Here is a 12,473-nt window from a genome sequence, read left to right as displayed (position 1 = left end):
TATATCCCACGCCCCAATTACAGTACAAGCTGTGTCTACAATCACTTAGCAAACATCTTCAGATCAGCCTGCTTACAACAGCACATGACACACTACCATTACAACATTAAGTCATTACCTGCATCGAGATATTTACTCAAAGATTCATCAAGAGGAGGTACTGGCAGGGAAGGCAGAGAATCTTGGTACTGAAATGTTCGCTCCTCTGAGGATTCAAGGAGTTGCTTTTCCATGTTGCAGATCTGCAGCACAACCCACCAGGCTATTCACGAAGCCCACGTTCGATGACCAATCTCCCCACACTGTTCTCTCCCTCGCTCCGGCCTCCTGCCATTTAAACGAAAAAAGACAGATATCAGGAAAGGCTCCCCGACAAAGCACGGACCGAGGGTTTCTTGCTGGCTTGCAGCCACAAGAGGCACACACACAGCAGGGGGGAACGACGATTAGGCTGCTCTTGATGCTTTTCCCCAACATGTCGCGATTAACCGGCTCGGAGACTGTCGCTTTCTCTCCCGGGGAGCAGCCAGTCAGCCCAGGGACTGACACTAGAGGACATCTGAGGAAGGGGAATCACTCCCAGCCCGGCTGGCAAGGGCACCCTCCTCGCCCGCCCGCAGACCCTTCCCAAGGTCCCCGCCCCAGCCCCAGCTGTGCCCCGGCCCAAGCGCTCCCCGAACCGGGCTGGGCCAAGCCGGGCCGAGCCGAGCTGAGCCGAGCCGAGCTGAGCCAAGCCGGGCCGGGCCGGGTGGGAGGCCCGCGACACCACAGCAGAGTTTACAGCGGCTCAGGGCCCACATCGAGGAAAGCTCGGGAGAGCCCCAGGCGGATGGGGCCTGGGTGTAAGGACACAGCCGAGCCGAGCCGAGCCCCCCACTCTGCCCCGCGCACCCCCGAGAAACGAAGCCGGCGAGCACCACCGATCCCGGATCCCTGCCCACCTCCCCGGCCGCCGCCTTTGCTTCTGTCCCACTTCCCAGCGGGTCCGGAAGCCGCGCGGGGCGGGGCGGCCGCGGAGGCGGGAGGGGAGCGGCCTCCCCGTCCCGGGCGCTCCGGGGGCCGGCGGTGGAGTTAAAAGGGCAGCGTGAAGTGGGGCGGAGGTGCTGACGCCCTCGGGGGCAGACGGGTTCGGCAGAGAGAGCCGGGCTAATCGGAGGGCTGGGCGGCCGCCACTGTGTGAAGCTTTATAAGGGCAAGTGACGGTCTGGGCCTGCGAGAACGTAACTCTGGACGTACGTACAGACTGGGGAACGAGAGGCTGGAGACCTCATTTCCATCGTCCTGGGGTTCCTGGTTGATGGAAAATTGACTATAAATCAGCAGTGCCCTGGCAGGCAGGAGGGCCCGCCGTGTCCCAGGGGGCATCAGGCCCAGCATTGACAGCCGGCAAGGGAGGGATTGTTCCTCTGCACTGGGGCGGCCTCACCTCCAGTGCTGGGGCAGTTCTGGGTGCCACAATACAAAAAAGACATTAAACTATTAGAGAGTTTCCAAAGGAGAGCTGTGAAAATAGTCAAGGGTCTCGAGGGGGAGCCACATGAGGAGCGGCTGAGATCCCTTGATCTGTCCAGCCTGGGAGGGACTGAGGAGAGACCTCACTGCAGTTACAGCTTCATCATGAGGGGAAGCAGAGGGGCAGACACTGATCTCTGTGGTGCACAGTGACAGGAAACAAGAGAATGGCCTGAGGTTGTGTCAGGAGAGAGGCTGGATGTTATTAGGCAAAGGTTTTTACCCAGAGAGTGATTGGGCACTGGAGCAGGTTCTCCAGAAACCTGGTCTCAGCACCAAGCCTGCAAGAATTCAAGAAGCATTTGGAAGATGCTCTCAGGAGCATGGTGTGATTCTGGGGATGTCCTGCGTAGAGTCAGGAGTTGGACTTCAGTGATCCTTAGAATTTGGTATCTGTGACATGGGGAGAAAGAGTGCCTGAGGCTGCACTGGAGGCAGGGGCCCTTCTTCACAGCTGCTGTCCCTCATGGGCTGTGCCCTTAACTCCTGTGGTGTCCTTAGCTGAACTGAGACCAGATGCAAGCCCTGGCTGACCCGTGGGACTCCTCACCCAGGGTAAGTGGCCCAACAGCTTTGTGGGTGGGCAGTGGCACAGGAATCTGCAAGGGTGTTTCTGTGGAGCAGGTCTGGGCTGATGGGTTTCTGTGCCACCTGTTAAAATGTTATGTGGGACAAATGCTTGTGGGATGTGACTTGCAGTTCCACAGGAGGAGGAGTAAGCAGTAGCCAGAGTGATTGGGTGGCATTTGGAGCACTCCACATGCTGGAGCAAACATTTCACCCCATGGTGAAGCACCACTTCTGCTGGGGAGGGCATGTGAGGCCCAGTGTAGTACACAAGCCCTACAAGGAACAACTGAGGGGGCTGGGGTTGTTTAGCCTGGAGAAGAGGAGACTCAGAGGTGACCTCTCTCCAACTTCCTGAAAGGTGGTCGTGGTCAGGTGAGGATCAGTCTCTTTCTCCAGGCAATGACTCACAGAGCCGCAGGATGCAGCCTCAAGCTGTGCCAAGGGAAATACAGGTTGGATATTAGGAAAAAGTTTTATACAGAAAGGGTGATAAAGTATTGAAATGGTTTGCCTGGAGAGGTGGCGGAGTCATCATCTTTGGATGTCCTTAAAAAAAGACTGGATGTGGCACTTGGAGCCATGGTTAAGATGTTAGGGCTGGGTTGGACTCAATGATCCCCAAGGTCTCTTCCAACCTAGTGATTCTGTGACTTCTTTCCTCTTTGCATCTGCAGCAGTGGCACCTTCTGTTTGTTTTTGTTACTCTGCTGCCAAAATGGCTTCTCATTACCCACTGTCATGGTTTAACTCCATGCCCTAAGCAACAAGCAGCAACCAAGCCCCGTGCAACAACCGCTCACTCACTTGCCTACCAGTGGAATCAGGGAGAGGATCAGATGAGTAAAAGTTAGGAATCTTGTGTGTTGGGAAAGCAAAAGCTGCACAGAAAAGCAAATCAAAACTGCATGGGGTTGTTTTGACCCAAGAGCAAGACTCAGCACTTGGTCTTCTTGAATCTCATACCATTGGCCTTGGACCATCAATCCACCCAGTCCAGATCCCTCTGCAGAGCCTTCCTGACATCCAGCACATCAACCTCCCACCCAGCTCAGTGTTGTCTGAGAATTTACCAAGGGATGCACTCAATCCCCTCATCCAGATTATCAGTACAGCAGGTTGCAATCTCCCAGTTCATTTTTTTCCCTTGAGACGGTAATTATCTTTCCCCATTGATGTCTTTCCTCTTGATTGTTGAGCTGCTTGTCTAGTGCCATCCCTGTGTGCTTGCCTTTCTCCCTAGTTTTATCTCTCTTACCTTACACAGTTCAACTCTATGGTCTGCTTTAGAGCTCTTCCTCTCAATTGAACAATGTCCTCAAACATCTGAGCAAAGGTTAGGTGGTTGTACCATAGCAGAACTAGGGTGACAGCAGCAGTAGAAAAGGAGGGGAGATCATACTGCTCCTGGTGTTTGTTTTTGAAACACCCACATGGTCTGTGTATTTGGCAGTTTCAATGCTCTGGAAGGTCCAAGTAGTAAAGTCCATGTTGGGAATGCATGTTGTGTGACTTTAATATTTATTTCAATAATTTTGCATTAGGGATGCTTTGAGCTTATCAGAGGCAAGTGTTCCACAAATAAGTTTCTCTGTAATAATGCCCTAGATTTTTTTTCAAGAAGAAGTAAAGGGATGAGTAAACAGCTGTCTGGAGGACATGATTTCAGTTGGTAATGACATGATTTTTTTTTCATCAGCAGCTTTTAGATGTTAGCAATGACATTAACCAATTTCAAATATAGTGTGCTAAAAATGTAGCCTTGAGAGATATGTTATTGGGAAAAATATGACTAATAAGATGGGTATGCTTCATACTTTTTTGCCATTAATTTATAGCATTTAGATATAAAGACAAAGGATTTCCTGAAGTCTTTATTTTTCAAGAAGCAAACACCAGTATTTTTCTGAACTCAGGATCTACTGAGATATGGCTTCCCACTTTGTTTTTCCTGTGGTTTATGCATTTTGCTGTCTCTTAAACGGAAGATCACATCACTGCTTTTGCTGAGTAAGAAAACTTTTAGGGATATAAATCCACAAACCTCAAAAAACATGTAACAAATATTGCAGTGCATGTAACAGATGTGTTTTCTCTCTAACTGGACACCTCTTTTCATGAACCTGTAATTTTCCAGAAAGTTTAAATGCCTACTCTGAAAAACATATTTTTAAAAGGATTATTTGAATAATGAATGTAGCCAAATGTGTGTGTGATACAGTAATATGTAAGGTACTGATACAGATGCAGAAATAAAAAATTTTAACGGTTACAATGTTTAGAACACTGAGACATTGGTGTCTATAATTTATACAAAGTGTGTTTCTCTTGTGAAGATAAAATCAGTAGAGGATTACATTGCCTAACTGTCCTACAGCCTGACAGCTCTGTTATTACAGGATTGCAGATACCAAGTGGTCAATGCCCTGCCAGGTGTCTCAGATTCAAGCCTAGCTGTAAGCAATCCAGCAGCTTTGAAAACAGACTCCATGCCTACCATGAAGTTGATCATTTGACTCCCAGGCTCACTATACCACTTCTGTGCATATTGCTGGGAGGTGAATGGACTACCTTAAATCTAAATTTTATGAGTGGACTTGGATCTACTTGCCACTTGGGAAAGGGTTGCTTTTTCCCTGGCTTCCAGAATCTGCAGACAAGGGGTTAACTCATGTAGTGCAAATGGCACAGGTCTGCTATGTAGGGTTTGCAAGTTCCTGGGTACCTGAGAGGCCTCTTAGATCCTGGACTGCCCTACTGGCAAGTACCACACTCCTGCAGTTCACAAAGACTTCTTGTATGGCTTTTTAAACTGTGTGCTATAGGATGTATTTTCCTTGGGGAAAGCACTTGGTGGTTCTTTACCTTTGGCATTCTGTTCCTGCTGGGTGGGGCTGTTGGTCCACTTGTCCTAGCAGCTGGTCAGTGTGGAAGCAGTTTTGTTGTCACTTGTGTTTGCAATTGTGCTTTTCAATTAATACTTGTCCACCTACTATAAGGTGATGCCATGAAAATAAATAAAGCTCATGTAAAAAGTTTGTCATGTCCTGAAAGCCTGTCTAAAAAATATGTTTGAAAAATAATCCAGCATTTCTTTGGTAATGGACCACATCTGGACCACATCTGTTGTATTGGAAGGATATTGAAATACTGAAGTGAGCATGGCACGGTGCCCTGTGATTGTGACTGGAGTGGGTGGTGTACAGGAGACTGAGATAATTGGTTTTGTCTCAAGAGGAGAGTGCCAAATGAAGATGTCTTCACCTGCCTAATAGAAGGATGGGCAGAGCCAGGCTCTTCTTGGCTGTGCTCAGCAAAAAGAGAGAAGACTTGTGGATACAAGGGACAACCAGCACATAGATAGAAAAGTACCCTCACTATGAGCCGTGATTGAACACTGGAACATGGTTACCAAGGGAGATTGTAGAGGCTCCATCCTTGGAGATACTCAACACCAAGCGAGAGAATATTTGAACTATACGATCTCTAGAAGTCCCCTTCAGCCTAAGTTGTTCTGTGATTTAAATGATGGCTCTTTAAATCTTTTATACAGCTCTCTATCAAACTAGAATTTTATTTTCAGCTTATTCTAAATGTGAAGAGAAAAAAGCCAGGAAATACTTTCTTAAAATTCAGTGGATTTTCTTTTTTTTTCACAGACTGAGCCATTTCTTTGCTGATAGTTCTAGAAAGAAACATTCTTTTGATTGTGAACAGTCTAAAGTAGATTTTTATGACACGAATTCATCAGCTCACGCATCTAACAAAATTTATAGGGCATAAAATAAAAGCTTGTTTCTCTTGAAAAGGTTACAATCTAGAAAAATCCTGATTTTGCAGAAGAATTCTTATGTATCCTCTCTTTGTTATAATATGGTCAAAGTTAGAGCTCAGGTATAAGGCCAATAGGTGGAAGTAGATGAAAATAGAGACAGTTTGGAAATAATAAACAAGTTTTTAAAAATTGCTGTCTCATCTTGTAAAAAAATGAGAAAAAAGAAAAGACATTTCTCTAACCAAATATGCTTAGATTTCAAATAAATTGAGATTCAACTGTACTCCAAATAGATTATGTATTCATGTAATAGTTCTTTCTTGTTTGTGGCCTTTTTTTGTGTATGAAAATTAGATTGGTTGAATGTATCTTTCAAACCAGTAAGACAGACTCTGCAGGTTGTTTCAGAGTTGTAAAATAATCCTTAAAGGCAAATTACTCCATCAGGTTAGCACGGATGTGTCATTTGCACCCAAACTTTGGGGCTGTATGTGTAATACCAGCATGCACCTGTCCACTGGATGAAGTGCATGGAAGCTTCCAAAAAGGTCATAAAAGGCTCCTTTCATTTTCAACAAGAGGATGGTGAGACTGATGTAGGTGAAAACTAAACTACAGGATTAGTTTACAGCTTGATAAACAATGTGCTCTTACTACATAGCTATGGAGTGCTAGTGCTGAGTAAAAGATTGGGATAGAGCATCATGCTCCAAGAGGCTGGGAAGGGACAGATTGTCTCAGCAGCAGCATGATCAGTCACAGCTGGTGATGTCTGCATCTCAGTTACAGCTCTGACTTAGGTTACTCTCTGAGCCACTAAAACCAAAAAAGGGATTCATTCTTCATGCATCAGATACTGAGGTGTGCAGGTCATTGCAAGAGGATGTCATGGATGCCAGCTGTTCAAGGGGAGACTAGAAAAATGCATAAAAGAGTAATTATTAGATGTTATATATATATAAAGAAATTACATCCTACTCAGGCTTTGACATCTATTTTACCACTGTGATAGAGAGAACATTGAACTAGGTGGTCCTTATGTTTTCTAGGTTCTTCAGATGGGCCTTTTATTTTTGTGTATATCCTAAAAGCTTATGTTTTTAAATGGTCTCCCTTAAATCCCTTAACAATTTATTTTGCTACTTGTAGTGTTTGTTGTGGTCAAACACAAATATTAACTAAGGGTATTTCCCAATGCTATTCTGCCATCATTTATAAAAGCAGAACTGTTTTACAGTGTTGCAGGAAGATTATCTCATATCTAGCAGAGAGTTGTAACACAAGCAGTTTTGATGATAGAGACTGTTGCACCCTGTTGTTTTAATTTAGACTTAATTCACTCGAACTTTTTCCTGTATCTGAAGAGTCTTGTTCTAGAATGATGGTGGGTTTTTTGTTGTTTTTGTTTTTAAGAGATGGAAAAACTGGTTGCTTGTGTACAAAAAAAGCCAGATGCTCTTTGTAGACTGATTTGCTTTCCATGGGCTGGAAGTGGAACTTCACAACTTGCTCAGTGGGGGAGACTCTTCAATGACTCAGTTGAAGGTTAGTCATTTTGTAGTTGCAGTAGAAGTTAAGCAATTCTGAAATACACATTAGCCAAAATTTTTAAATGGAATATATTAACCTTGAAAGCACCACAATCTTTATCCAATATGCCTTCTCCAGAAAGGAAGGAACAAGCATTTATTAGGAACTAGCATTTCCACTAGGGTACATTTTCTGTACCACCGTGGATCAAATTATATTTGATTGGGTAAGAAGTTATATCCTCAGAGCTACAATTCACAAGAGTATAGTATGCTTGACTGCTTCAGAAACTACTGGTATGATTCAGAAACAGAACTACACGGAATATTGTTGATAAGCCAGTCTTCAGCAAGGTTAAGAGTGAAGATATGAGAACTGTTTTTAATTTTGAGAGGCTACAGAGTATCCCTTATCCAGCGTTTGTACTTCTTGTATCAAAACTGAAATTTAATCTATGAATTTTATAACAGTGAAATGATGTTTAGTTACACTATGAAGTAATTCTCATTGCTCACAAGATATATCAGCACTAAAAAAATCCATTGCTTGACCTATTTGAAGAGGAACCAAGGCCATTTTCCAAACCTTCCACAAAGAAAAAACAATTTCATATTCATGAACATTGCCATTGCAGTTTTGCCAGTCCTCTAAATGCAAATATACTTTCTGGTGAGCAGTTGCATGTTGAATCTTCCTTGGAAATAGAGGAAAAAACAAAAAACAAGAAAGAATAAGTTTTTGTCCACTGGCAGTACTTCCAAGAAAGTTACTAAGGAAATGGCCTAGGACCAACTACAGATGCAGACAAATAAAGTCAGGGCACAGCATGTTCTTTCAGGGATGGTTTCTGCAGAAAGTATAGAAGATGCAAACTTTTCTGTACTCATATCTATGGTATTAGGTTGTGGTTTAGTCTGTCTCTTCTAGAACAGTCTGTCTCTTTGTGTCTGACCCATTACTTCTACATAACTAGCAGTATGCATGATGTCAAGGAGATTTGAAAAAAATCAACATATTTGCTGATCTATTCATTCCTTACTTTCACTAAACAGTGAGAGGAAAATCCTCAGGTTTGAAAGGAAAACAATAAAAGCATGTAAATTTCCTTCTCTATAAATATAAATAACTATAAATGTAACTATAAATACAAACATCCACTAATTTGCACTATGATTCCATGTGCATTCAATGTGCAGTGCTGAAGAGCTGACAAAGCAGAAAACAAGGATTGTACAACTCTAATATAGTTTCACTTACTAATGCTGCCCTTGAAATGATATATTTTACACAACTCTCAAACTTACTATTATTGAAATTAATGAATTTGTGGTTGTTATTAAAACTTATAACAATAAAGTTGCTTTCAAATCTCAGCTGAAATCAGGATCTTGTGGATTCTGACTCAAGGCATTTAGCAATCAGATCAGCAGGAGGGGCAACATTTGAGACTAAAGGAAGGGTGGAAACCTAATCTCTTGAATGATTAAATCACAGTGGCAGCAACAGCAAGCAAGTGCACAGGATCAACTCTAAGAAGGATTAATTAAAATAGTATGTATATTTTGCAGAATAATAAAAAACTTAATTAAAATTATTTTACTGTATCTATTTGAAATACCTATAATTCTTTTCCCTCCCTTCCTTCACCTCCTCTGCAGTGTTCTGTATAAGGCTTCCTGGAAGAGAAACTCGTCTTGAAGAGCCTTTTGCAAAAGACATGACAAGTGTAGTTAATGAAATTACAAGTGTTTTGTTAAAAGAATTGAAAGAAAAACCATTTGCATTTTTTGGTCACAGGTAAAAATATATACATTTTTAGATACCCTGGTGACAGAGGTTCTATTGCTGAGCTCTAGGAGTAGAGTGTTACTTGTTTTTATTTGCAAAACCTTTAGGAGAAATATGCTTCTGCAAGGATGTTCTGTCAAGTCATCCTAAAACATGCAGTTGCTCTCAAAGACTCTGGTTATTTATTTATACTTTCAGGTGTAACATCTGAGCATGTGTTTCGAATCAATCATAATTGCATTTATTGTTAATATTTGTGCCAGTGCTTGATCTATATGAATGCAGGGGTTGAATCATTCATTAAACACAGGTTTTAAAGATTGTTGAGTCCCAAGTACTAAAAATAACTGCACTTATTGAAAATTAAGGAGACTATTAAAAGAAAGAGAATATGAAAAGGCCTTATTTGCAAAATTAGACTGTGTAGGAATATACTTCATGTCAGTAAACTAATATCATTATAATCTGCACGTCATATACCATTTCAGCAATTGTTCAAGATAGCCAGTTAGCACTGAAATTAAAATTATGTTTCTATTTTCCAGGTTTTATGTACATTTTTACTTACTTTGCTTTAATTTCTTGTTTTGCTGCAGTTTTGGAACTTACATGAGTTTTGCTGTCGCACTTCATCTGAAAAAAAAGTATGGACTGGAGCCAGTCCATCTTTTCATGTCAGCAGCACACTCCCCAAATGTAAGCTACAGAATCATTAACATTATGAAACAGAACCATAAATTAGCTACTAAGACTAAGAATAATATTTTACAGTATGGTATGCAGAGTAGTTTTAATTAAAAAAAATCAGCATTTCTTCAGAATCTATGAAGTGAAAAGTGTTCTGAGGTTGATGCAGAATACATAATATTCGCTGCCACTAACCTTAGCCTTGGGAGAACAATCTCCTTTACTAATGCTGGAACTAATTAATGCTTAAACTAACTAATCCTTAAACAAAAATTTTTTTAATATTCTGTTATTTAGTATGACCATTGGCTAAACACTCAAAAATAATCAAACCAAAATTCTAAGTGGTCCTCCTTTCTGTGTAATGTGTGTGAAGTGACTGTCTTTACCAACTCTTTCATAAATCCGCTGCATCAGCCCTCAATACATTTGTCCATTTTTTTCCTCTCTCCTCATTCTTTGTAGGATTTTAATCAGTTTTTTCTGAGGTTCTGCTGGTTCTGATAGTCTTTCTCAGAAAAACAGTAGTGAAGTGGCATTTTTCCATTCCTGTCCTCAGTCAGCATTTGCTATTTCTGTTCTTCAGTTTCTAAGGCTTAGCAGTCCTGAGTATGAGCTAGTGATTCATGGAAGCAATTGTTATTTCCACAAATTGCCATAATCAGTTGGTCTCTTTGTCCTACATTAGCCAGGTTTATGTCCAGTGCTAGATTTTTCTTTCTCTTAGATTATTTTACTAGTTGTATTTTAATAGTTAGAGTCAACCTTGAACAAAATAATATTAACAGTTATTTGTCTTATTTGAAACTTATTTGTATAAGTTTCAGAAGTACAGAGTACTTGGCTCACTCATAGTTTGTAATTTCAGTAAGCACAGTCTACTAATCTTTCCATGAAGTGTTTTCTGTGAATGTTAAACATATCAGCCATCATATTCTGGAGACGGAAAGTTATTGTACTTTTTACTAAAATAATTTTAATGGAAAAGTTATTCAAAGTATATTATATACAACATCTGATCTGCTTTGTTTGGTACTGACAGTCTGCAGCATATCTTGCTGTCAAAAGCATAGTCCTACCTGATGGACCCAATGACCTTCTTGCAATTATGGAGATTCTAGGAGGAAATTTTGAGCTTCCACATGATGAAGACCTTTGGAGGGATACGGCGCTTACTTTCAAAGAAGACGCCAAACTTTTTCAGACGTGTTCGTAAGTTTTACAAGTTTGTATTACTTCTGTATTTGTATTTTACATTTTTACTTGTGTTTGATCATGTTAAGTTCTCTTTTTTCTTTCTTAGTAACTTGTTCTCATTTCTGTTCTAGAAAGAATAAGAAACAGTAAACATAGGGTTCTTTTCCTTTGTGTGCTTTCCTATTTGTTTTCTGGATTTACGCCCTAGATGAAACACTGCTTACTGCAGCAACCACAACTGTTACTGAAGTAGTGAACCTGTCATGGCAGAATTACAGTTCTACCTACCATCTGAAGTTAGCAGCTACTAAAAGGGAATATTCTTGTGTCTTTTATTGTTCTCTGAGGCTAACAACCTCAGCTCATCGTGCTTCAGGAACACTGCATTCAGCCTCCAGATCCAAGGTCCTCTAGCCTAACCAAAAACCAGAATCCTGTGTTCTGGGCACCCAGACAGCCACCGTCTTCCTGACATGGCTGTCTGGGTGCCCTACATGACATGACAGCTCACGTAGCTGAGTGGTTTAGGCTTCTTACCTTGGCAAAAACACTCTTGGATGTGGGACCCATTTTGGTCATAGGAATCTGACACTGAAAGATGCTGAAATGTTAGAACTTGTATATAAGTAGGTAACATCATTATTTATTGTAGGTGAGAATTTTTATTGCAGGTTGAAGCTCTTTTTTCCCCCTAAATATTGGGTCATTCTTTCCTTACAATTTTATATCTAATTACAGTAGGGCAAGGAGCTAAGAAACTTCCAGAGTATTTTCTTCTCCCGATGTTCTGTATAATCTAACTCCTGAAATTTGTTACATTTTGGAGAAGAACAAAAAACCTTTTTTGTATGTGGAAGCAAATTCCAAATATATGTATCTTATGGAATGTTTTATGATTACTTTTATGTTCACAGATTTGAGAAGACAGAAATGAATATCCCCTTCTCCTGTGATATTACCTACTTTTGTGGGTCTGATGATAAAATATATGATGCAAAAGGTACTTTGCTTAAATGGTTTTCCTCTTATACTTACACATTTTCTTGTTGTATTACACCTGTTAATTAGTGTTTTCTAGAGTCTACTTCCTTATTAAAGGAACCAAAAAGTTGATATGGGATTTAAAATAATTATTAAGTTATAGTTTTGAAATAGTTATACAAAATGATCACAATAGCTGACATTTTTCTGACACGACAAATATCTTTTTTAGGTTGGCAAGAACTAACGAGTGGAGATACTTCCTTTTATGAGCTTCCTGGAGATCACCTTTATCTGCTGAAACCCTCTAATGAAAGCTTCTTGATAAAACACATGACAAGAAGCATAGAAAATGGTCTATGAGTATTTCTCACAATTTTTAATTGCAGTGTAAGGTTGGTCCACAGCAATTTGTAATAAATCACTTCTTTCTCTA

The 12,473-nt window shown here is 41.1% G+C and overlaps 2 protein-coding genes across 6 annotated transcripts in view; one reads left to right on the top strand and one right to left on the bottom strand.

Moving 5' to 3' along the window:
- Positions 1–1,125, bottom strand: part of CROT (carnitine O-octanoyltransferase) — a 19,302-nt gene extending 18,177 nt beyond the window's left edge. For 2 of the 4 annotated variants that reach the window (XM_059473020.1, XM_059473045.1), the window contains exons 1-2: positions 942–1,125; positions 119–327 (exon numbers count right to left, since the gene is read on the bottom strand). In XM_059473020.1, coding sequence (XP_059329003.1) covers positions 119–233 — 115 coding nt within the window. In that variant the 5' untranslated portion in view covers positions 234–327; positions 942–1,125. Of the gene's footprint in view, positions 1–118; positions 328–891 lie in introns of those variants that run through there. The other 2 variants (XM_059473029.1, XM_059473036.1) reach the window with 2 other exon arrangements.
- Positions 1,026–12,473, top strand: OLAH (oleoyl-ACP hydrolase). Of its 2 annotated transcripts, none has more exons than XM_059473065.1 (7): positions 1,026–1,232; positions 7,268–7,399; positions 9,043–9,181; positions 9,769–9,868; positions 10,902–11,071; positions 11,971–12,056; positions 12,270–12,473. In XM_059473065.1, the coding sequence occupies exons 2-7, from the start codon at positions 7,270–7,272 to the stop codon at positions 12,398–12,400; spliced, it is 756 nt and encodes a 251-aa protein (XP_059329048.1). In that variant the 5' UTR covers positions 1,026–1,232; positions 7,268–7,269; the 3' UTR covers positions 12,401–12,473. The 2 variants fall into 2 exon arrangements, with proteins under 2 accessions (XP_059329048.1, XP_059329041.1); XM_059473058.1 differs by lacking the exon at positions 1,026–1,232 and adding an exon at positions 1,249–2,067.

This window comes from Ammospiza nelsoni, chromosome 1 (assembly GCF_027579445.1).
Source record: "Ammospiza nelsoni isolate bAmmNel1 chromosome 1, bAmmNel1.pri, whole genome shotgun sequence".
NCBI classification, from domain to species: Eukaryota; Metazoa; Chordata; class Aves; order Passeriformes; family Passerellidae; genus Ammospiza; species Ammospiza nelsoni.
The sequence above is the reverse complement of the archived record's forward strand: the minus strand, read 5'-3'. Positions and strand labels throughout refer to the sequence as shown.